Source organism: Drosophila arizonae, unplaced genomic scaffold, assembly GCF_054131065.1.
Source record: "Drosophila arizonae isolate 15081-1271.41 unplaced genomic scaffold, UAZ_ARI_1.0 ARI_Backbone_186, whole genome shotgun sequence".
NCBI classification, from domain to species: Eukaryota; Metazoa; Arthropoda; class Insecta; order Diptera; family Drosophilidae; genus Drosophila; species Drosophila arizonae.
Window position 1 is genome coordinate 11,177 of NW_028315215.1, and position 24,896 is coordinate 36,072.

General features: G+C 41.7%; 1 protein-coding gene across 1 annotated transcript in view; it reads left to right on the forward strand.

The window, feature by feature from the left end:
- Positions 1 to 398: 398 nt before the first annotated feature.
- Positions 399 to 24,896, forward strand: part of LOC108620411 (dynein axonemal heavy chain 5-like) — a 29,090-nt gene continuing 4,592 nt past the window's right edge. The window contains exons 1-5 of the mRNA XM_089476197.1: positions 399 to 1,565; positions 2,155 to 2,258; positions 2,317 to 3,658; positions 3,732 to 3,900; positions 3,957 to 4,362. Of these exons, the coding sequence (XP_089332323.1) occupies positions 540 to 1,565; positions 2,155 to 2,258; positions 2,317 to 3,658; positions 3,732 to 3,900; positions 3,957 to 4,362 (3,047 nt within the window). The 5' untranslated portion in view covers positions 399 to 539. The remainder of the gene's footprint in view (positions 1,566 to 2,154; positions 2,259 to 2,316; positions 3,659 to 3,731; positions 3,901 to 3,956; positions 4,363 to 24,896) is intronic.

Below are 24,896 nucleotides of genomic sequence, written 5' to 3' on the forward strand. Positions count from 1 at the left end.
ACGCGCATATCGAGTTTTTCTCTAAATATCAATAATTACTCCTGATATTTGATTGTCGATTAAAACCTAATCGAAAGCTAGTTTTTTAATTAAATTTCTTACTTGTCTCTTACTTGTACTCTTACAAGTTACACGATTGAACAGCACGTTCAAATGATAAAACTTTTTTTATCAAAATGATTGATCATTAACGCTTCACCGTAAAAATCCGTGGCGGGCATTTGAAAGATGTCATACAGCGCCCTTATTGAAGAACCTTATATACGAACATTTTACAAAAATTAAAGCCTCCGGCTTTGGGCGTTTTCACGGACAGACAGACAGACCGACAAGGATAAAGTGATTGTCAAATTTATTGATGAAGTTTTATTTGATTTTTAAATGAATTGGATAACATTAGTTTCATACCCTCAAAAAATGACTGTTGGGACACTGAAATCATTGTCAATACAATATTTTCTTTCCGTTCTAAATCATATTTAAAATATTCACATATACTAACGAAATATTTTTAAACCACTTACTCAATTTTTAAAAGTATGGATCCAGAACGCAACGTTAAACGTCTTCGTAAGCTTTTCGGAGTATCGCGGACAATTCTTAAGAGGGCAGCTCGCCGACCTAGCATAAGTGACCAGGAAAGTGAAGAGCAGCAACGTAAGAGATTTCAAATGCTGCGTGAATTACGGCAACAACGAATATCTAGTCTTGGTGCCAATCAACGATACGTATTAGAGATTTGTGCAGATATGATTGGTATAGATACTGAAGAAGTAGTAACTGGCATAGTTGACGAAAATATTTATGTCGATAATTTGAATGGACTATTTGAAGCAAAGGGGCCAATGGCTGTAATGTTGAGCAACGCTCCTATGATTGGTTATCCCGTTGACTCAGGACGTTATCAAGATAAACTACGACATACGGAAGTACATCGAACTATATGCTTAACTGCTAGTACTGTAAGATTGATCGGTAAGTGGATGGTGGTATATCGGCAACAAAATGAAAAGGCAATTGAAAATCGCTCCGTAAGCGATGAAGTGGCTATGTTTATGATTAATGCAGAAGGCCCTGATTCATGCTTAAATGTCGTCAAGACATTTGTCGAGCAAGTGCTTAAGCCATCTATTGAAGCTGTTACAGATTTTGGACTTGCTGAAAAGGAGCAATTACAAAAGTTCTTCCATATTTTAAATATGTACAATACATTTCTGAAGTCGTCGGCTGCAATAGTATCTTCTCGTGTCAACTTTGACGTTTCGCATGATCTCTTTAAAGGATTTTTATTAGCACGATGGCAAATTGAAGCTAGCTCAAAAATTGTGAGCCGTGTGAGGCTAGTAGAACGGTATTTTGAGAAATGGTTACGGCAGATTCAAGGAATACTAGTTGAAGGAAAGCAAATACAGCGTGATCCTCCTGACGTCGGGCCATTACACATGTTAGTCAACTGGCGCCAAATGTTAGCTAAGCTAACCTCTATTACAGAATTTGTAACTTCTCGTGCTTTCAATAACCACAAAGATTGCCTAACATTATCGCGTTCTTCAAAGCTTCTTAATGTATGTATATTTACTAATATTGATTATTATACTCGGAAACGAGTTGAGGAGAGGCTTTTGGTTTTTTGTACATTTACTTGTTTGTCTGACGGTCCATTCTTTTAATTCTAATTAGATGCTAGTGGATATTTTTTATACCCTGTCGCCGGCCCCACAGGCGCTTTCTTACTAGTTGCTTTTTATTTTAAGCAATTCATTGGAACTATGTGCCTCAATTATTTATTTATTTTATTTTTATTTGTTTTATTTTTGTTTATTTTATTTTTCTTTAAACGCTGTAAATAACAGGTACAATTTTATTTGTGGGTACAGTTCAGCTTATGTTTGACAGAATCATATCCGGCAATAGATCGATAAATGAATCGATGAATTCTATACATAATGAAAATTGTATAACTTTAAATCTTGACCGCTAGTAACCTCTTTTCCAACATTATTAAATTTAGCAATGTTTCATCGTGAACGAGTTTAACAGTCAGCATTCGCGACTGTATTTTATACCCTGTACCTGTACCCATTGTAAATGAAAAATCAGGGTATAATGGTTTTGTTTATTACATTCTTTATTGTTCTGCATTTTATTCTTTAGCGGTGGGATAAAATCGATAACCAGGTAACATTAGCGTTAAACGAAGCAAAAGATAATGTTCGTTTTATTTCATCATTACAAAAATTTTGGGACCCACTATACAGGTAAAATATTGTAAAAATATTATTTAAATCCTTCAAAACTTAAGTAATTATAACACAGGTCATCACCAGATGAAATTATAAGTAGTTTACCGGGACTAATGGTTGCAATCCGCAATGTTTGCAAAACAGCACATTATTTTAATACTTCAGTCAATTTGACTGGACTCATGGTCAAAATATCTAATCAGCTTACTATTACCAGCAAAAATTTTATAACTGATAATGAACATCGTAGCCTTTGGGAGATATCTTCAGTAGAGATTATCGAAAAAATTGAAAAATGTAGAGATGTTATGGATCACTTCAAAAACATATATATAAACACCGTAGAGGAAATGAAAAATAGTAATGAAAGACCATGGACTGTATCTTCAGTTTACATATTTACATGTTTAGAAAAATTTCTTCATCGCCTGGAAAAAATAAAGTGTATAGCAAATACCGAAATAATATATTCAATTTTGGATCGCATATTAATAAGTGGAATGGAAAAATTTAATACGATGATAAAAGCTGCTCGTATAACTATAAGTAGTAAACTGTATGATCCCTTAAATTATCGCATTGAAACATTTGATACAGATTTTGAAAAATTTGTTAAAGAGGTTGAAGTAGCAGAGGTTGGAATGCAGCAATTTGTAAAATTGCTTACAACTGAATGTCCAACGGCGGAATCAATGATGTTAATACTAAAACGTTTTGAAGCATTGCATTTAGAGTGCTTGTGTTTGGATCGAAGATATTTTAAGGTTGCCGAAATGTTAGAAAAGGAAATGCTTTTGCTCAAGGATGTATATAATGAGGAACGAGGTAATCCTTTCATACCACGTAACTTACCTCCTGTTGCTGGTCGTATTGTTTGGATTCGTTCGATCTTCAAAAAAATTGATATACCAATGCAAGCGTTAAAGTTACGACATTGTGTTCTTGCCCACAAAAAAGCACAGCGCACAGTTCGCTACTATAACTACATGAATGGGATTGTTTGTCATTATGAAATGGCTTATCATAAAGCTTGGTTTGATTACGTTGAGGAAGTGCGATGTGCTCTTAATGCTCCCATTTTAACTATTAATAAAGACGAAGCTCTATATACCATAAATTTAGATCGGTCTATTTTGCAACTTATATCTGAAACCGAATGGATGTGGAAACTGCATTTAGAAGTTCCAAATATGGCTTCAACTGTAGCATATTGCAAAGATCGTATTTTTCATCCATTTAATACTTTAAAACTAACTCTGCAGCGACTCGATCGTTTACGATCATCGTTGACTCCAGTGTTTATTAATATAATGAGGTTTCGGTTGCAGGAAATATCTGTAATGCTAAAACCTTCTCTCTCTTCGGTGACATGGATATCGAAAAATTTAGAAGATTTTGTTGAAAAAGTTTGTATGGTAAGAAAAATGTACTTAAATTATTGTCTATCTAACATATTTATTGATTATTATTGTTTTGTTTTTATCACAGAAAATTCAAGAAGTGGAAATATTTTTTGGATTGATCTTAGACATTGAGGAGCTTAGAGTTATGCAAGAAATATATAATATATCTGAATTCTTATATATTTACGTTCCCGATGAACCCGTACCATCTTATCAATTTGTTGAAGAGAGTAATAAGTTGCGAGCAAAAATTGGTGAGTATTCTAAAAACTAGGAATTTCTATAACTAAAGTGTTATGTGAACTTTAAGAACGCGTACTTGAGAAGAAATCAATATGTATGGAACGCGCTGTTATCGACATTATAAATATGTTTATTGATTTGCTAGACTTTGAGCAATCAGATTCAAAAGGACGACGTGTATTTCAGCTACCAGCAGAAAAGCTAAACGATACTAATTGGCGGACTGAGGGTTTTTTGCCAATTGATAAATGGGATTTTATCCAGTTTCACAAAATATACAGAACAATTTATTTAGCACCTGACGATGTACTAAAGACCCTACAATTTCGGAATTATGAGAATATACGGTATGAACTTCATCATTTACGTAATGACTGTATGGATCTGTTTTCTTACTATAACTCCAAAATTATTTTGGCCTTGGTTGCTGGATCTAAACGATCTTTAGATTTTGTACGACAAAATATACTCAGGTAAGAAATTTTATGTAATATTAAACAAGTAATAGTATATTAATATTAAAACAAGTAAGAAAGCTCTAGTCGAGACTGCTCGACTACGAGATCCCCTGAACCCTTGGAGTAATAGCTATTTCAATAATTTTTCGCGTCTTTCAACTTACACAAGAAACACGCACACACACACACACACACACACGCACACACACACACACGCACACACACACACACCGGCATACACACACACACACACACACACATAGTCGTTCGAGTTGCGTTTTCGTGGAGTACGGTCGACGTCATCGTGATCCATCGTGGACAATAGCTTGATCTGTGTTTTTAACTGTGAAAGTGGAAAGAACTGTAGACAACGTGGTTGCTGTGGGCGCGACGCACCCAGCGACGGCAAAAAATCTATCAAAGACTTACTTCGCGGCGGTCTCGCGGAGTACCCCAGTGGTACAATCCGGTGGTGCAAGAGAGAGGGGGGCTTTCCTCTTTCCCTTTCTTTTTTTTAAGCGCGAAAAGATTTGTCACATTAGGCGTCACATTTGTGCAAATAATAAAAAATCAGGTGCATTCACTCTAACAGCTGTTAGTAGTGCTGGAAATTGCAGCGGACAATCAACAGCTCACTAACTTTGGTGAGTCGCTAAGTCTCAGCAAAGACAGCAACCTAGCTGCTGGTGTGAGGTAGCAGGTATTAAAAGTAGTGCATACTTTCGGGATCTCGCTGTAGTTAAGTTGAGTTTAAGTTACTGCGGTCTCTAAACTCAAATTATATTAGTAGGCAGTGCCCACTACAGGCTTCACGCCGTGGTAGTCGGAGCAATATGGAGGCCATGATGGAGGAGGAGCTGCAAACTTTCGCGCGCCGTTCCTCGTTGCAGCGATCGCCGCAGCAACAACAGAGGGCGTTGCCGCAGCCGTCGAATTGGAATCAGTCTCCAGTGGCTGAGTGCCAGGCACCCAAGTCTTTAAAAGAAGCGTTAGCTCAAATAGGATTTACGCTAGAGGGTTTGTCTGCCCTATTTGGAGGGCAGCGGCATATATAAATGCACTAATGAGAGAGGAGCTGGCTAGGCTGGTCAGTCTCCACAAGACGGCCGGTTGCGTTCTGCAACCGACCGGACAAAGACTGCGAGGTGCAGACCACGCTGGTCAAGAAAGTAGCTGAGAAGGCTAAAACAGCGAGCGTTGGTGCTACAACAGGTAGTAATACGCCCAAGCGGTCGAGGGAAGTTGCCACTGAGCAGAGGAAAACTCCCTCGAAAAAGCCGAGGCACAATAAAAGCGCAGCAAATCCAATAGAGCCAATGGCTCTACGGGCTGCAGCCAATAAAACCAGCCAGGCAGGTCGACAGACGACAGACGAGTTCGAGCAGCTGGACGGTTGTTAAGGGACGCAAGCCGCTGCAAAAACGTTCCAGAAGTGACGCCATCGCGGTTTCAGGTGTAGGTGGTTGCAGCTATGGGGACATGCTTCGCGTAGTGAAGAGCGACCCAAATTTAAAGCATCTGAGCGGCAACGTCCAAGGTATTAGGAAGACAGCTAATGGGGATCTTTTGTTGCAACTTAGTAGGAAGCCGGAGCATAGCGCTGAGGCTCTGCACGAAGCTGTAGGCAAAGCCTTGGGTGACCGAGCGGTAGTTAAAACACTTACCGAATCGGCTCAAATTGAGATTCGCGACCTAGATCAGTTAGCGACCAAAGAGGAGATCTTGGAGGCATTTAGGGTGGAGTTGAAGGATAGCTCACTCCCCATTGAGGCTATCAAATCGCTTCGGCCAGCTTTTGGTGGACAGCAAAGAGCTACGGTTGCTCTTCCAATTGGGAAACCTAAAACTCTGCTCGAGCTGTCCAAAATTAGAATAGGATGGGTAGTATTCCGTATCCGAGCCGTGGAGCAGCCTAAACGCTGTTTCAAGTGCCTCGATTACGGTCATATGGCAGCAAACTGTCGCAGCGACTGTGACCTAAAGGGCGCCTGTTTCAGGTGTGGAGAGATGGGTCACAGTGCAAAAGCATGCACCAAGCCACCAAAATGTAGCCTCTGCATCCGGAAAGGTGAAAAGCAGACGGACCATTCAGCAGGCAGCTTCAAGTGCCCATCCTACCGTGAAGCTGCTCGTAAAATGAATTGTTAAGGTTCTTGCAGCTTAACTTAAATCATTGTGTTGCTGCCCAAGATCTTCTAGAGCCAGACCATTAGGGAAAAATGTATAGACGTAGCTTTTCTCAGTGAGCCCCACCACTGTATAACCAGCTGCCCTAGGACATGGTCAACAGACGTTCATGACAAGCTGCGTTGTGGGTATGCGGCAACTCAACGAACGTACTTTCGAATGTTAATTCATTCAATGGGTTCGTACGTGGCCGATATGGTAACTTATGGCTTTACAGTTGCTACCTGGCCCCCAGCATGCAGCTCAGTGAATTCACGACGGTGCTCGACTAGCTTGCCGAGGATGCTAGAGGTCGGAAGGCCATTATAGCTGGAGATTTTAACTCCTGGGCGTTAGAATGGGGTAGCCTCACAACAAATGCCAGAGGTCGTATCCTACTGGAGATCTTAACGACACTAGATGTTGCACTGCTCAACACTGGCCACGAGTACACCTTTAGTCGGGCGGGATACGGATCTGTTATCGACATTACTTTTGTCACTTCATCCCTCTTTCGGGGAGCAACATGGAGCCATTGCGATAGCTATACGGGCAGCGATCATACGGCACTTCTATTCACAATAGGTGAGCCACCTGCCAGGTCGTCAACCTTGTGGAGGGAGTCGTATCGGCTAGCTACTTTTGACCCCGCGGTCTTTTCAGAGGCCATTCAGTCTCTGGGCACAATTGGTAACGCCAGAGCATGCCAAATGGCATGGCCAAATACAGATAGCAGCATGTTACGCCGCAAGCAGTTCACGCGAAAACAAGAGCCTACGTATTAGTGAAATGCATAAATAGGTGACATTCGTCGCAAATGCATCCAGGCGAGAAGAAGCTACCAACGGGCTCGCGGTAGGTCAACGTTTTTTGAAGACAGCTGAAGAGGGCCATTCGGGCAAGCAAAAGAGAATGCTTTTTAGAGTTGTGCGACTCAGCCGAATATGACCCTTGGGGCAGGGCATATAAGATAGTATTTAAAAGACTATACGCAGGTAGACAGGTGCAGCATACGGATCGTCTGGAGCTTAAATCGATTGTGGAAACACTCTTTCCAGAAAGTTTAAGCTCCATTCACGCCCCTGAGTCCGAGTCTGCTGATCAAGGCTCAACGAGCACTGAAATTGTTTTAGTTACAGAGGAAGAAATATCAGTAGTTCTCCGAGGTCTTAGAACCAACACAGCTTCAGGGCCGGACGGGATCCCAAATCGTGCGCTAAAGCTAGCCCTCGCCTTGCACCCAAGTACGTTCGCTGAATTATTTAACGAATGCCTGATCCAAGAGACGTTCCCGGCAAAATGGAAAGCCCAGAATCTGGTATTGCTACCCAAGGCTGGCAAACCTCTAGATGAGCCATCTTCGTACAGACCGATCTGTCTCTTAGACACCATGGGAAAGGTGTTTGAGAAACTGATCTGCTCTAGGCTGGAGACTGCGATTGCAAGCGCCGGAGGCCTGTCACCAAACCAATTTGGATTCCGGAAGGCCCGGTCAACAACGCACGCGCTTAACAAAGTTGTCGGTCTGGCCACTTCCGCTATTCAAGGCACCAGATGGAGGCACGGGACGAAGGAATACTGCATCATCGCGACCCTGGATGTAAGGAATGCCTTCAACACAGCTAGTTGGGATATGATACTGAATGCGCTGTCACAATATAATATCCCTAAATATCTAAGAGAGATAATAAAGAGCTACTTCAGAGGAAGAACACTGGTATACAACACGAGTGAGGGTCCCCAAACTCATACAGTGTCAGCTGGAGTACCCCAAGGCTCAGTGCTGGGGCCTCTCCTATGGAACATCATGTACGACGGCGTACTGCGCTTGGAACTACCAGCAGGCGCGCACACCATTGGCTTTGCTGATGATGTAGCTGTCGTAGCCATAGGCAAGGAGCTCAAAGATACAGAGGATATGTGCAGCGAAAGTATCAATCGCATACGAAGCTGGTTGACAGGAGCTGGGCTCGAGCTTGCGGCACACAAGACCGAAGTTGTACTAGTCAGCAGTCGCAAAAGAGTGGAAACTGCCAATATAAAGATCGGCAGCGTCACCATTGCGTCAAAGAGGGCGATAAAATATCTTGGTGTCATGATAGACACAAGATTAACTTTCCGCGAGCACTTAGAATATGTGCATAAAAAGGCAGCTGATTCTTGTAGAGCTCTCTCGAGAATCATGCTTAACACGCGGGGACCTAAACAGCAACGACGTCTCCTCCTAATGAGCGTCATTAGGTCTGTCATCCTCTATGCTGCGCCAATATGGGCAAGAGCGATGGCAACGCCGAGCTACAGCCGAGGCATTTGCGCGATCTACAGGCTGAGCGCAATCAGAGTCAGCTGCGCTTTCAGGACTATCTCCGATGACGCGGCGCTCGTCATAGCCGGTATGATGCCACTGGAGTATTTGGTCGCCGAAGCCGTGGAGCGGAATTCGCACGGGCCTACGCGACTCAACGCTGTCAGGGCGAACAGCATCGCACGATGGCAAAGAAGGTGGAATAGCACAGCTAAAGGGCGGTGGACGCACAAGCTCATCCCGGAGCTTGAACCATGGGTTAACCGCAAACATGGCGAGGTTAACTTCTACCTTACGCAGATTCGGAGCTATTTGAAGCGCTTTGGCCACGAGGAATCTGACGAGTGCCCCTGGTGCGAGCGAGGGCATGTGGAAGACGCCAACCACATTCTTTTCGAATGTGGACGGTTCCTGGAGGAGAGGCGTCGTCTGGAAGAGGCAGTGGGCCGCTCAATCAGAGCGGACAACTTAGTCAACGCCATGCTGGAATCGGAGGAAGCTTGGGAACTAACAAGCACTTTCGCGGCCACGGTGATGATGGAGCTCCGCAGAGTCGAGCGATCGAGAAGACGAGCTGTCCCAGGCTAAGGTAGCGCATAGTGCTTGCGAAGCAATGCTTTACGGCCGTCCCGCAAGCACCGCGCGCTATCCTAGCCACCAAGCAACTTGCAATTTGTTATAATTTTGTCAATAAATGAATATAAAAAAAAAAAAACACACAGGCATACATACACACACACGCATACAGACACACATACACACACACACACGCATACACACACAAACGCATACACACACACATACACACACACACACGCATACACACACAAACGCATACACACACATACACAAACATTTACATACATATACACACACAAGCATAAACACGCATGGGCGGCAGTGAGCGCTTACTATGAGAACTTAATTGCTTAATAACTTTTTTTGTGGACGTACGATCTTCATGAAACTTTCAGATTATGATTATAACATGAATATACGTGTAATTGCCCAAGCACAAGTCTCTAGTATTTGAAATACGCTTTTTACAAAAGTGATGGTGAGGGGAGGAATTTAAGGGTGGGGAGTAAATTTTAACAAAAACCGAAATTGTATAAATTGCATGTAAGCATACATTAAAAATTTGGAGACTCTAGCAATAAAGGTGTAGAAGATATAATTTTATAACTGGTTTTCGAAAAGGTTTTTTATCGATAAAAAAAGATCGGGAAGAGTTATCTATTTTTAATGATAAACTTGATATGCGCGCTGTAATTACGGACATTTTAAAAAAATTTGAAGTCTCCTAGCTCTTATATCTTCTGAAATCGACGCGTTCATACATACGGACAGACGGACAGACAGACAGACGGACAGGGCCAAATCGACTAAGCTTGTCACCCTGATCAAGAATATATATACTTTGTAGTATATCATGAAGATCGTACGTCCACAAAAAAAGGTATTAAACAATTAAGTTCCCATAGTAAGCGCACACTGCAGCCCATGCGTGTTTATGCGTGGGTGCTTGTGTGTGTATGTGTTTGTGTATGTGTGTGTATGTGTTTGTGTATGTGTGTGTGTATGTGTGTGTGTGTATGTATGCCTGTGTGTGCGTACGTGCGTGTGTGTGCGTTCGTGTTTCTTGTGTAAGCTGAAATATCTATTGCTCCAAGGGTTCAGGGGATCTCGTAGTCGAGCAGTCTCGACTAGAGCTTTCTTACTTGTTAATGATAAACTCGATATCCGCGCTGTAATTACGGACATTAAAAACAAGTAAGAACGTTGCAGTCGGGCGATACCGATTGCAGAAGACTCATTCACAGCCCAAACGCTGTCAACCAGAGTATATAGTGCAATTTTCAAGTCTAGTGCGCAACAAAAAACAGGGCATGATCCCATTTAAAATGGGAAAATCATCGATAGCTATTGCTATGATCATTGCATAATTGCATTCAAATTACATGCATATGTATATAATTTATACAATTTTGACTTTTAATAATATACATGTATTTATATCCATATATTGGATACCGGCTTCAAGCTAGCAGCAGATCAGCGCGATTTTACTATACATGTGCACACACTCATCGTCTATTCTATGCGTACAGACAGAAGCGCGCCTTTTCTCACATTCTTAGAATTTCGATTGATTTCTGGACTTTCTAGCCGTTACTGTAGTTTTGTCTGATGACGCTCTCTTATTAAGCTATTCTATTTTAGCAGCTGAGTGCTCGAGCAAAGCAATGGCGCGGGTGCTAAGGGCGACGCAAGTAACGTTAGAGTAGGGAGGTTCGAACCTCTACTATGTTTTTTTTTTTTTTTTTCATACATTTTTCGTTTTTTATAAAATAGATATTTTATTGGGAAGGTGCGAGCTTGACTGAATGGCACTTAATACTTTTCATTTTCTTAGTCGAATAATTTTATAAGTTTAAATTTGTTTCTTCTTAAATAGCCCTCAAATACATATATGCAAATACATACATATGTATATATGTAAGTCTGCACGCATAGCATCAAGCATTCCAGCCTTATACACGCGCTCATTTGTATGTGTGTATGTATGCACACATAAATGCGTACTCTAGCATATTCTAAGAATCTCGTTGCGATTGATTTGTCTTTGCATTGTTTTTGAATTTCCAGCCACCACTCTGGCTTTTCTTTGCTATGTGGCGTCATAACAATAATGTGATTTCGTTTTAACTTCTATTGATCGAAACGACGCGGTGGTGCTGTAGGCTGAAGCGCCGACGACCAATATTTTAGCTATTTTGACAAACATGCTGTTTGGGTTGGGTGCGAGTTCAAATCCCGCGGAAAACACTTTTTTGTAAATTGCAAATTTTTGTTATTTTAGCTTCTTTTAAATTTTTTTAAATTCATAAAAATGTTTCCTTTTGTATTATGAATATCTATTAAGCTTATTTATATGTACAAATGCATAAATAGATGGCTGACGCATATAAATGTCGCGATACGGGCACTGTAAATGCCGATTGCCACGCCCCTAGTGACCGTCGACTCCTCAATTTTAGCCAGTTCTTAGAACGAGTAACCGGTTACCTAAATGCAAAATTTGAATTCTTACGCTCAAAAAATGTGAAAATTACAGGGTATTTTTCGATATGCCACGCCCCTAAAGAGGCTTAAAAATTATTTTTGGGGCATCGATAGAGGAGGCTACCAGTAACTTAACTATCCAAATTTGAAGCTTCTAGCTCTTAAATTGTAGGAGATATAAACTTTTGCGGTTTGCCACGCCCCCTATGGGCGGACATATATCTACCATAGCTCGTTGGACTTGGGTGATCAACCCGCGTATATATACCAAATTTCAGATCTCTAGCATCAATAGTGCCTAAAATATAGCAGAATTCGAAAAATCACTATATCTTCAGGTCCGATTTGCCACGCCCCTAAGGGACGTAGATATATAATTTTTTCACCCATCTTCATAGAATTAAAACATCAACTTACGTGCAAAATTTCAGCATTCTAGGTTTATAACTTTAGGAGATACAGTTTTGTCCGATTTGCCACGCCCCTAATGGGCGGAGATATATCCGCCATAGCTCGTGATCTTGGGTGGTTGGCGCGGACCTACATACCACATTTCAGCTTTCTAGCTCTTCAACAAACATGATTTCTGGAATATCGGAAAATGCATTTTCCGATTTGCCACGCCCCTAGTGGGCGGATCGGGAAAATTTTAACACTTTATAAATCGGAGATATACACGAGTATGTGTTCCAAATTTCAAGTCTCTAGCTTCAATAGCGCCGAAATAGATTGCGTTCATACGGACAGACGGACAGACGGACGGACAGCAAGACGGACATTGCACAAAACCAATATACTCATTTCACTTTCGTGAATGAGTCTAAAAAAAATTTGAAGTCTCTAGCTCTTATATCTTCTGAAATCGACGCGTTCATACATACGGACAGACGGACAGACAGACAGACGGACAGGGCCAAATCGACTCAGCTTGTCACCCTGATCAAGAATATATATACTTTGTAGTATATCATGAAGATCGTACGTCCACAAAAAAAGTTATTAAACAATTAAGTTCCCATAGTAAGCGCACACTGCAGCCCATGCGTGTTTATGCGTGGGTGCTTGTGTGTGTATGTGTTTTTAGGGGTATTAATTTTTTTTCTTGGTTTTATTACTGAAATGTGGTGTGCGAATTTTCTTTAGCAGTAAGTTAAATTTTTACCGTTTTCACATTTTTTCTCAACTCTATTATGTATTAGCCCCCTAAAACAAAAAAAAAAATTTTTAATTTCAAATGGCAACATTTTTTTTATTTTAAAAAACTAACAACAAGTCCGATTTTGAGCTTCAACGCCAAATCGGACAAAAGAAAACTTTAATAAAAAATAAGAGAAAAACTTAATATTTAATATTTTGTTGCAAAACCTTTGTTTGCGACAACAGCCTGCAAGCGATTGGGAACTGATTTGACCAACTTTTTGCAGATCTCTGGCTCTATGGAGTCCCAAGCTGCAAGTAATCCCATTTTCAATTGGTCCAGATTGTTTATACCGGTTTTGGTAAACTTTCCTCGCCAAAATTTCCCACAGATTTTCTATTACGTTTATATCCGGGCTCTGGGCAGGCGTTTGGATCAATTTGGGACAATTATGGATTAGCCAGAGCCTAGCTAGCATTGAAGTGTGCTTGGGGTCGTTGTCTTGATAGAAAGCAAAGTCTTCAAGTATCCCCAATTTCTCCGCACTCTGCTTAACATTTTTTTTTCAAAATATCAAGGTAGCCAAATTTATCGAGTATGCCATCGATAAAGTGCAAATGGCCAACTCCCGCACTCGACATACAGCCCCAAACCATGACTGAACCTCCTCCATGCTTAACAGTGCCTATTGTGTTCTTGGGCTCAAACTCAGTATTTGGTTTACGCCACACATACACCTTACCATCGGACCCATGCAAATTAAATTTACTTTCATCAGTAAACAACACCTTTAAATAAGATAATTAGCAAAAAAAGAAAGGTATTTAATATGATATACAACCAACTAACATGATTCCAAAAGTCATCCGTTTTTAGCAAGTACTCTTTCGCGAATTTTACCCTAAACGCTTTGTTCTTAGGGCTAATATAAGGCTTTTTTTGGGCAACTCGGCCATGCAAATCATACCGATGCAAAGTATTGCGCACTGTGTTATCACACACATCCTTTCCAAAGTTTGTTTTTAATGACATCCTTAGTTCCTTTGCGGTTTTAAAGGGATCAACCTTAATTTCCCTTATAATCGACCGCTCCTCCCTTGAGTTTAATCGCTTTCTTTTTCCCTCCTGGCTTTTGTTAATCAATCTTCCATCTTCCCGAAACCTTTTTATGATATCATGGACGGTAGATTTGCTTCTTCCGACCAGCTCTGCTATTTCTCTAACAGTTTTGCCATCAAAATGCAGTTTTAATATTATTTGGCGTGCCTCAACACCAGTTTGCTTCCCACGTGGAGCCATTTCGCAAAAATAATTTGTGTTACTGTACGCCTATGAGTTTGACGGCATATTGGTTTTTTCTTTGATATAGGGCTCTTGTGTCCAGGCAGCAACAGTATGAGGAGGACTGCCAGGAACCGTTTTGTACGTAGTACCAATTAACGTTATAGAAGGACGACGAGTACGTTTGCTGTTTTTGTCCCCGTCGTGTTGTTAAGCATAATTCTTGGAGAGCTTTACAAGAATTGCCCATAGATGAATTATCTTCGTGGTTGCCGCGGATAAGCTTAATCCTTTGTGTCTATACCTTCATGACGCCAAGATACTTTATCGTCCTCTTTGACGCAATGGTGATGCTGCCGATCTTTATATTGACAGTCTCCACTTTTTTGCGACTGCTGACTAGGACGACTTCCGTCTTGTGCGCCGCAAGCTCGAGCCCAGCTCCTATCAACCAGTTTCGTATGCTATTGATACTTTCACTGCACATATCCTCTGTATCTTTAAGCTCTTGGCCTATGGCGACGACGGCCACATCATCAGCAAAGCCAATGGTGTGCGCACCTGCTGGTACTTCCAAACGCAGTACGCCGTCGCACATAATATTCCATATTCCGGCTGACACTGTATGAGTTTGGGGACCCTCACTCGTGTTGTATACCAGGGTTTTTCCTCTTTATTGTCTCTTTTAGATTTTTACGGATAGTATATTGTGACAGGGCATTCAGTATCATATCCCAACTAGCTATGTTGAAGGCGTTTTTAACGTCCAGGGTCGCGATGATGCAGTATTGCTTCGTCTTGTGCCTCAATCTGGTGCACGTGACAGGTGACGGGCTTCCGGCGCTAGCAATATCGATGCTTCTATTGCGTCTATGCGTCTAGAGCCAATCAGTTTCTCAAACAACTTTCCCATGGTGTCTAAGAGACAGATTGGTCTATACGAAGATGGCACCTCTGGTGGTTCGCCAGCCTTGGGTTGCAATTCCAAGTTCTGGGCTTTCCAGGCTGCAGGTGACGTCTCCCTAATTAAACATTCGTTGTATAATTCGGCAAACGTACTAGGTTCCAAGGCGAGGGCTAGCTTTAGCGCACGATTTGGGATCCCGTCCAGCCCTGGAGCTATGTTGGTTCTAAGACCTCTGAGAGCTACTAAGATTTCTTCGTGTGTAACTAAAACTCTTTGTCGCGAAGATCTCCAGTACGATACGGCCTCTGGCATTTGTTGTGGGGCTACCCCATTCTAACGCCCATGAGGTAAAATCTCCTGCTATAATGGCCTTCCGACCCCTAGCATCCTCGGCAAGCTCGTCAAGCACCGTTGTGAATTCACTGAGCTGCGTGCTGGGGGCAAAGTAGCAGCTGTAGAGCCATAAGTTACCATATCAGCCACGTACGAACCCATTGAATGACTTAACATTCGAAAGAACATTCGTTGTGTTGCCACATACATACAACACCGCTTTGCCATTAGTATCTGTTAACCAAGTTCTATGGCAGGCGGCCATACCGTGATGAGGCCCACTGATAAAGGCTACGTCAATGCATTTTTCTCTCATGGTCTGCTCTAGTAGATCTTGGGCAGCAACACAGTGATTTAAGTTAAGTTGGAGGAACCTTAACATTTCATTTTACGTGAAGCTTCACGGTAGGATGGACACTTGAAGCTGCTGCTGAGTGGTCAGTCTGCTGTTCACCTTTCCGGATGCAGAGGCTACATTTTGGTGGCTTAGTACATGCTTTTGCATTGGGACCCATCTCTCCACACCTGAAACAGGCGCCCATTAGGTCACAGTCGCTGCCGCAGTTTGCTACCATATGACCGTAATCAAGGCACTTGAAACAGCGTTTAGGCTGGTCCACGGCTCAGATACTACCCATCCTATTCTAATTTTGGACAGCTCGAGCAGAGTTTTGGCTTTCCCGATTGGAAGAGCAATTTGATAACCTCAATAATGGCCTCCAAGATTTCCTCTTTGCTCGCTAGCTCACCTAGGTCACGAATCTCAATTTGAGCCGATTCGATAAGTGATGCAAAACGACCCAGAAGTGACGCAATCGCGATTTCAGGCGTGGCTGGTTGCAGCTATGCGGTCATGCTTCGTGTAGTCAAGACAGACCTAAATTTAAAGCATCTGAGCGGCTACGAGCGGTAGTTAACGCTCAGTCGCCTAAGGCCTTGCCTACAGGTTCGTGCAGGGCCACAGCGCTATGCTTCGGCTTCCTACTCAGTTGCAACAAAAGATCACCCTTAGCTGTCTTTCTAATGCCTTGAACGTAGCCGCTCAGATGCTTTAAATTTAGGTCTGTCTTGACTACACGAAGCATGACCGCATAGCTGCAACCAGCCACGCCTGAAATCGCGATTGCGTCACTTCTGGGTCGTTTTTGCATGGGCTTGCGTCCTTTAATGACTGTCCAGCTGCCTGATTTGAATTTTCAGCTGTAGAGCCATTGGTTCTTTTGGATTCGCTGCGCCTTTATTGGGCCTTGGCTTTTTTGAGAGTGTTTTCCTCTGATCGGTGGCAACTTCCCTCGACCGCTTGGGCATATTGCTCGCACTAGCGCTCGCTTTCTCTACTACTTTCTGTAGCGGCATGGTCTGCACCTCGCAGTTTTTTACCGGTCGGTTGCAGAGCTTTTCGGGCAGTCTTATGGAGATTGTCCAGTCTAGCCACCTCCATCTAAGACTACTTTCTAAAATAAAGGCAGAAATTAGTTCGAATAATTTTTTTAAGTAAATCGGGGCCCCTGAGCTCAAATATGAACTCAGAAAAAATCTAGAAGCTTTCGGTTACCTGGAAGGTGAGAAAATGTAAATAAGTGCCTCAAGGCACTCTTGGGGCTTAAAGGGAAAAAAGTAGTTTCCAAATAAATTGATTTTTTTTTTATACTCTGAACCCATTGAAAATGGGAAATCAGGGTAAAATGGTTTTGTTGAAATGTATGTAACAGGCAGAAGGAGGCGTGGCAGACCCCATAAAGTATATATATTCTTGATCAGGGCGACGAGCTGAGTCGATTTGACCCTGTCCGTCTGTCTGTCTGTCCGTCTGTCCGTATGTTTGAACGCGTCGATTTCCGAAGATATAAGACCTAGAGACTTGATTTTTTTTAAATTACCGTTTATACAGCGCCTACGTCGAGTTTGCTTTTAAAATTCGAAAAATCATCCCGTTATGTTTTTATCGAGTAAAAACATTCAAGTTCAAATCAGATGTCCCTATAATTAATTGTGAATGATTTTTCTTTTTTTTTTTTTTAATTTCTCAAATATTCAATATAATATGTAGATCATATGCTGAAAGTTTCATTAAATTCCGTTCAGTCAAAAATTAATTAGAAATAGTCAAATATTTGGCCAATTAACAAACGCACGTGCAGCAGCTACAACAAAAACATTCGTTGAATCACATCAGCTGTTAGTTTCGTTTAGATTTGGTAGATGGCGCAGCAACAGTGAATCTATTTGAGTTTTGCCAGCGCCACTAGAAGGAGTGAGGTGGCCTAGTGTGTTAGCTGCATGACGCTCGATCGAGAAGTCGCGGTTCGAATCCCGGTCGATGCAGCTGATGTTAATTTTTTTTTTAATTGTTTCAAAATATTTTTATATTTTCATAAATGAGTTTTCTATTTAATTTATATTTTTAAATACACCGAAATTGAAATTTTAACTATACTTTATGTGCGTTTTTAATAGTTTGGTTATTCTAGCAGATTCTTAGAATCACATCAGCTGTTAGTTTCGTTTAGTTTTGGTAGATGGCGCTGCAGCAGTGAATCTATTTGAGTTTTGCCAGCGCCACTAGGAGGAGTGAGGTGGCCTAGTGTGTTAGCTGCATGACGCTCGATCGAGAAGTCGCGGTTCGAATCCCGATCGATGCAACTGATGTTAATTTTTTTAAATTGTTTCAAAATATTTTTATATTTTATTAAATGAGTTTGGTATTTGATTTATATTTTTAAATACATCGAAATTTCAGCCATACTAAATGAGCATTTTTATTTGTTGGGTTCAGGGTAGTATCTAGTCGAGCACTCTCGACTAGAATTTTCTTACTTGTTTTAATATTTGTTTTATTTTATTTATTATATATATATATATATTATCATTATATTTTTATTATATACATTTTATTTGTATCGATGATACTCAGCAAAACAATTTTTGCTGGCCGAGCAGCATAAATGCAGTTTGCATTTTGTGCAAATGCGCTGCGTTTGTGCAGTTTTGCAGTGCTTGCACCATCTTTTTCCCGTATTGCGATCCAACCACTCTGGAAAATGGTTCTGAAGGTCACACCTTAAGTCCATTATTGGGTGATTTGATTTTTGACCTTGTTAAGTAGTTGCAAGGATCGCTGAGAAATTGGCGACTGCATAGTATGTGATGGCGACCGAGTTGATTGCGCAGACAAAGTTGAAGATGGTGAAGATAAATTGTTGTTCTTGAGTGGACGACCTGGCAAGTCTTTTGACTGATATCCCACTACACCCGCTGCAATAGACTCTCGAAAATCCGGAAGCTCAATCAATTTCTCGCTGCTCATGGTTTCCTTCTGTATACGTCTGTATAGGATGTAGGCGTTTGTTATGGCCATATCTACTAAATGGTAGAAAATTAGGGTTGTAGCATCTTGAGTTTTACTTCTTATATGGTATCGGCCCATAAGCCCATCCATCAGATCCACACCCCCCATATGAGCATTATACTCTCTAATAATTTGTGGACAATCAACTTCTACATGGCGCTTCGACTTTCTGTCGTAACGAGAGGTCTTTGCTGTTCCTTCTTGTGCATGTGACCTCTCAAACGGCTTAACGCCCACATAGGTCGATAACAACGGAACGGCCTTGTTGTCTTTCCACAGTACGTTACTAATTTCTACTCTATATGAGGAGCCCACGTACTCAGCTGAAAAACCTCTTGACTTTTCCTTGATTTCACTATCGTTTGGGAGTTTGCAGTTTAGTATCCGATTTTCTCGAATAGTTCCCAAACTGTAAATCCCTCTTGCCCGAAGGTAAACCATCAAAGGTATCGATGTGTAAAAATTGTCAAAATATATTATATGATGTTTGAAGCTTTCAACGGTTTTTGTCAAGCTGACGCACCAAGATCAGGGTAACCAGGTGATATCGAATTATCACCTGCGCCACTATATATTTCAAATCTGTATGCATATCCAAATGAATCACACAGGACAAATAATTTTATTCACCACTTGTGTGGCTTATTGGGCATGTATTGCCGCAAATGGTGCTTCATTTTTGTGCTGCACATTTGTTCATCGACGCATAATCGAGCTTGCTTAGGCACAGAGTCAAATCTTTCATTCAAAATGTCAATAACTCTGCGCGTGCGAAAAAGTGGATCATAGCCAGGCTCACCCTTTTTGATACGCTTGCTTTCATCACACAATGAGAAGTATTTCTTAATTGCTTCAAATTTGCTGCGGGTCATACAGGTTTGTATGGGTGCTAACGCGTTTTGTCCCCAGTAACTTTTCAAATTAGGGTACCGATATATTGACATGTAAATCAAAATACCGATATAGTGATGAACAGCTCCCGTTGTGATCTTAAACTTGTTCGCAATATGTTTCCTTGAAAGATGCGCGCATTGTTTCCTCGACTATCATACTTATAATGTCCGTGTTTACAAAATAACAAAATAGTTGATACGGAGTTTTCAGATCAGTTAATTTTGATGGCAACGAAGAGTCGCCTTGAAAAGCTACATTGTTTATGTGCAATTGCATTGATTGATGTCGCCATATAACTTTACTGGGTTCCTTTTTAATCGATTTAATATCTAATAAAATAAAATAATGAGTTGTATTATAATTCAAAGTAATGACTTGCTTACTAAGCCCATTAAAGCCACCAGAAGATGGTAAAGTTGTATGTGTTGCTCCTTCAATAACTGGCAATGGAGATCGAGGCCTTTTAGGAGCTTTTCGGGAAAACTCATGGTTCTGCACAGTATTTTCAATGTTTTCAAGATTACTGCACATTAAGGATACCGTAGAGGCATCTTCTATTGCAGTGTTTAGTGCCTCTGCTAGGTCTTCATCTTCTTCATCCTCGTTGTCACTTGATATACTTGATATATCCACATCCGACGGGACTGATTCGAATAGCTCCAGCAGTTGTTCATCCGTCAAATCAGACCATTTATAGCGAACTCTCAAAGCCATTATTTAATTTCTATTAACAACAAGTAAGAACGTTGCAGTCGGGCGTTACCGACTGGGGAATACTCATTCACATCCCATCAACAATTTAGTAGTTAAGTTTCGTTCTAATACTGTAGAATATACAGGTTTTTCCGATTTGCCACGCCCCAACTGGGCGTAGACACCTCATTTTTGGTCAGTTTTTAGAAAGAGATAACGTTACCCTAACTGCAAAGTTTGAATGCTTACCCTAAAAAAATGTGAAAATTACAGGGTACTTTTCGATATGCCACGCCCCTAAAGAGGCCTAAAAATTATTTTTGGGGAATCGATAGAGGAGGCTACCAGTAACTCAACTATCCAAATTTGAAGCTTCTAGCTATTATACTTTAGGAGATAAAAACTTTTGCGGTTTGCCACGCCCCCTGAGGGCGGACATATATCCGACAAAACTTTTTGGTCTTGGGTGATCAGTCCGAGTATATATACAAAATTTGAGGTCTCTGCCATCAATAGTGTCCAAAATATAGGAGAATTTAAAAAATCACTATATCTTCAGGTCCGATTTGCCACGCCCCCAACGGGCGTAGACTTATAATTTATCTTCAGACTTTATAGAATCATACCATTAGCTGACGTGCAAAATTTCAGCATTCTAGGTTTATAACTTTAGGAGATACAGTTTTATCCGATTTGCCACGCCCCCAATGGGCGTAGATATATCCGCCATAGCTCGTGATCTTGGGCGGTCAACGCGGACCTACATACCAAGTTTCAGCTTTCTAGCTCTTCAACAAACATGATTTCTGGTATATCGGAAAATGCATTTTCCGATTTGCCACGCCCCTAGTGGGCGGATCGGGAAAATTTTAACACTTTATAAATCGGAGATATACACGAGTAAGTGTTCCAAATTTCAAGTCTCTAGCTTCAATAGCGCCGAAATAGATTGCGTTCATACGGACAGACGGACAGACGGACAGACGGACGGACGGACAGACGGACAGACGGACAGACGGACGGACAGCAAGACGGACATTGCACAAAACCAATATACTGATTCACTTTCGTGAATGAGTATAAAAATCCACAATAAATAAAAATCACACACAAATCACTCAAGAAATGCAAGCAGCTGTGAAATAGCTGCTGACAACAAATTTTGCCGTTGATCCCCAAGAGTGCCTCAAGGCACTTATCACTTTTACGATGCTACTAAGCACAATTTCAACATATTCGCACATTTTAAAGTTTATTTATTTAGTAAATTACCTTACTTTTCACGAAAAAAATATTGAGTTCAATAGGTTTTATAAATTCGCTTCTATCAACACTTCAAATGACAATATGCATCAGCTGAAATTTTTGGCGCCAAATAACATATGATTCGATCATATGTTTATTAAAAGTACCGATTATTGTGTCCGAAAGCTTTCAAACTTTTTCAGGGCATTGGCAAGTATTTTTAACAGTCCTACCATTTGTAAGTTAACTAAAAGCTCTTAGTTATTTTTTAAAAATTAAAAATAAAATAAGTGCCTAGAGGCACTCTTGGGGCTTAGCGGGTTAATATGCCGGTGACCCCCAAATAAGGCAGTCAAGCCCTCCAGAGTAACTCCTGTTTTGGCTAACGCTTCTTTTAGTGAGTTGGGTTCCTGGCTCTCAGTCACTGGGGACTGATAACAGATAACGACGCGCGAAAGCTTGCAGCTCGTCCTCCATCCTGGCATCCATTTTTTGCTCCGACTACAACGACGTGAAGCCTGTAGTGGGCAATGGCTACTAATATAATTTGAGTTTACAGACCGCAGTATCTTAAACTCAGCTTAACTACACCAAGAGCCCGAAAGTATGCACTACTTTCAGTAACTGCGTCTTCACTCCAAATGTTAGGTTGCTGTCTTTGCTAAGACTTAGCAACTCACCAAAGTTAGTGAGATGGATGGATCACAATAACATCGACAGCACTTCACGAAAAAGCAACTCGAACTAAATGCTTATGTGGATATGCGTGTGTGTGTGTACGTGTGTGTGTCTTGTGTAAGCAGAAAGACATGAAAAATGATTGAAACAGCTATTGCTCTAAGAGTTCAGGGGATCTCGTAGTCGGGCAGTCTCGACTACAGCTTTCTTACTTGTTTTATATTCGTTTATTTACAACTTTACTTATATACTACATTATGTGCTTAAGGATAGTGCACGATGCTTGCGGGACGGCCGTAAAGCAATGCTTCGCAAGCACTTTACAAGCACTTTAGCCTAGGAAAGCTCGTCTTCGCTCGATTCTGCGAAGCTCTATCATAATTGTGGCCGCAAAGGTGCTTATGAAATTCTAAGCTGCCTCCTAAGGGAGCGCCCCACTGCTTCTTCCAGACAGCTCCTCTCCTCTAGGAAGCGTCCACATTCGAATAAGACGTGGTTCGCGTCCTCCACCAGACCTCGTCTGCACCATTCGTCAGTTTCTTCGTGGCCAAAGCGCTTTAAGTAGCTCCGAAAGCACTCATGTCCCGAAAGAACTTGCGAAAGATAAAAATTAACCTCGCCGTGTTTGCGATTTACCCATGGCTCAAGCTCCGGGATGAGAGTATGTGTCTACCGCCTTTTAGTTGAGCTGCTCCTCCTTCTTTGCCATCGTGCAATGCTGTTCGCTCTGACATCGTTGCGTCGTAGAGGGTCGTGGGCATACTGTTCCACGGCTTCAGCGACTTAGTCCTCCAGAGGCACCATGCCGGCTATGACGAACGCCGCGTCGTCAGAGACTATTCTGAACGCACGGCAGACTCTGATTGCGCAGTCTGTAGGTGGCGCAAATGCCCCGGCATAAGCTCGACGTTGCCATCGCTCTTCCCCATATTGGCGCAGCATAGAGGATGACGGACCTAATAACGCTCATTAGAAGGAGATGTCGTTGCTGTTTTGGTCACCGCGTGTTAAGCATAATTCTTGAGAGAGCTCTACAAGAATCAGCTGCCTTATGCACATATTCTAGGTGCTCGCGGAAAGTTAATCTTGTGTCTATCATGACGCCAAGATACTTTATCGTCCTCTTTGACGCAATGGTGATGCTGCCGATCTTTATATTGACAGTCTCCACTTTTTTGCGACTGCTGACTAGGACAACTTCAGTTTTGTGTGCCGCTAGCTCGAGCCCAGCTCCTATCAATCAGTTTCGTATGCGATTGATACTTTCGCTGCACATATCCTCTGTATCTTTATGCTCCTTACCTGTGGCGACGACAGCTACATCATCAGCAAAGCCAATGGTGTGGTCACCTGCTGGAAGTTCCAAGCGCAATACGCCGTCCTACAGAATATTCCATAGGAGAGGCCCCAGCACTGAGCCTTGGGGTACTCCAGCTGACACTGTACGAGTTTGAGGACCCTCACTGGTGTTGCTTACCAGTGTTCTTCCTCTGAAGTAGCTCCTTATGATCTCTTAGACATTTAGGGATATTATATTGTATATATATATTATATTGTATATATATATATATATATATATATATATATAGCGCATCCAGTATCATATCCCAACTATCTGTGTTAAAGGCATTCTTTACATCCATGGTCGCGATGATGCAGTATTGCTATCTGGTGCCTTGGATGGCGGAAGTTGCCAACTTTTTCTAGCGCATCTGTTGTTGACCGAGCCTTCCGGAAACCAAATTGGTTAGGTGACAGGCCTCCGGCGCTAGCAATAGAATAGAAGCCTCCAGTCTAGAGCAGATCAGTTTCTCAAACACCTTTCCCATGGTGTCTAAGAGACAGATTGGTCTATACGAAGGTGGCACCTCTGGTGGTTTGATAGCCTTGGGTTGCAATTCCAAGTTCTGGGTTTTCCAGGCTTCAGGGGACGTCTCCTTAATTAAACATTCGTTGTATAATTCGGCAAACGTACTAGGTTGCAAGGCGAGGGCTAGCTTTAGCGGACGATTTGGGATCCCGTCCAGCCCTATGTTGGTTCTAAGACCTCTGAGAGCTACTAAGATTTCTTCGTCTGTAACTAAAACAATTTGAGTGCTCGTTGAGCCCTGATCAGCAGACTCGGACTCAGGGGCATGAATGAAGCTTAAACTTCCTGGAAAAAGTGTTCCCACAATCGATTTAAGCTCCAGACGATCCGTAGGATGCACCTGTTTACTTGCGTATAGTTTCTTAACTACTATCTTGTATGCTCTGCCCCAGGGGTCATATTCGGCTGAGTCGCTCAACTCTAAGAAACATTCTCTTTTGCTTGCCCGAATATCCTTCTTCAAATGTCTTCTGGCTGCCTGGTAAGCTAATTGTTTTTCGGAATACGTACACCTACCCCGAGCCCGTTGATATCTTCTTCTCGCCTGGATGCATTTGCGACGAATGTCACCTATTTGTGCATTCCACTAATACGTAGGCTCTTGTGAACTGCGTGAACTGCTTG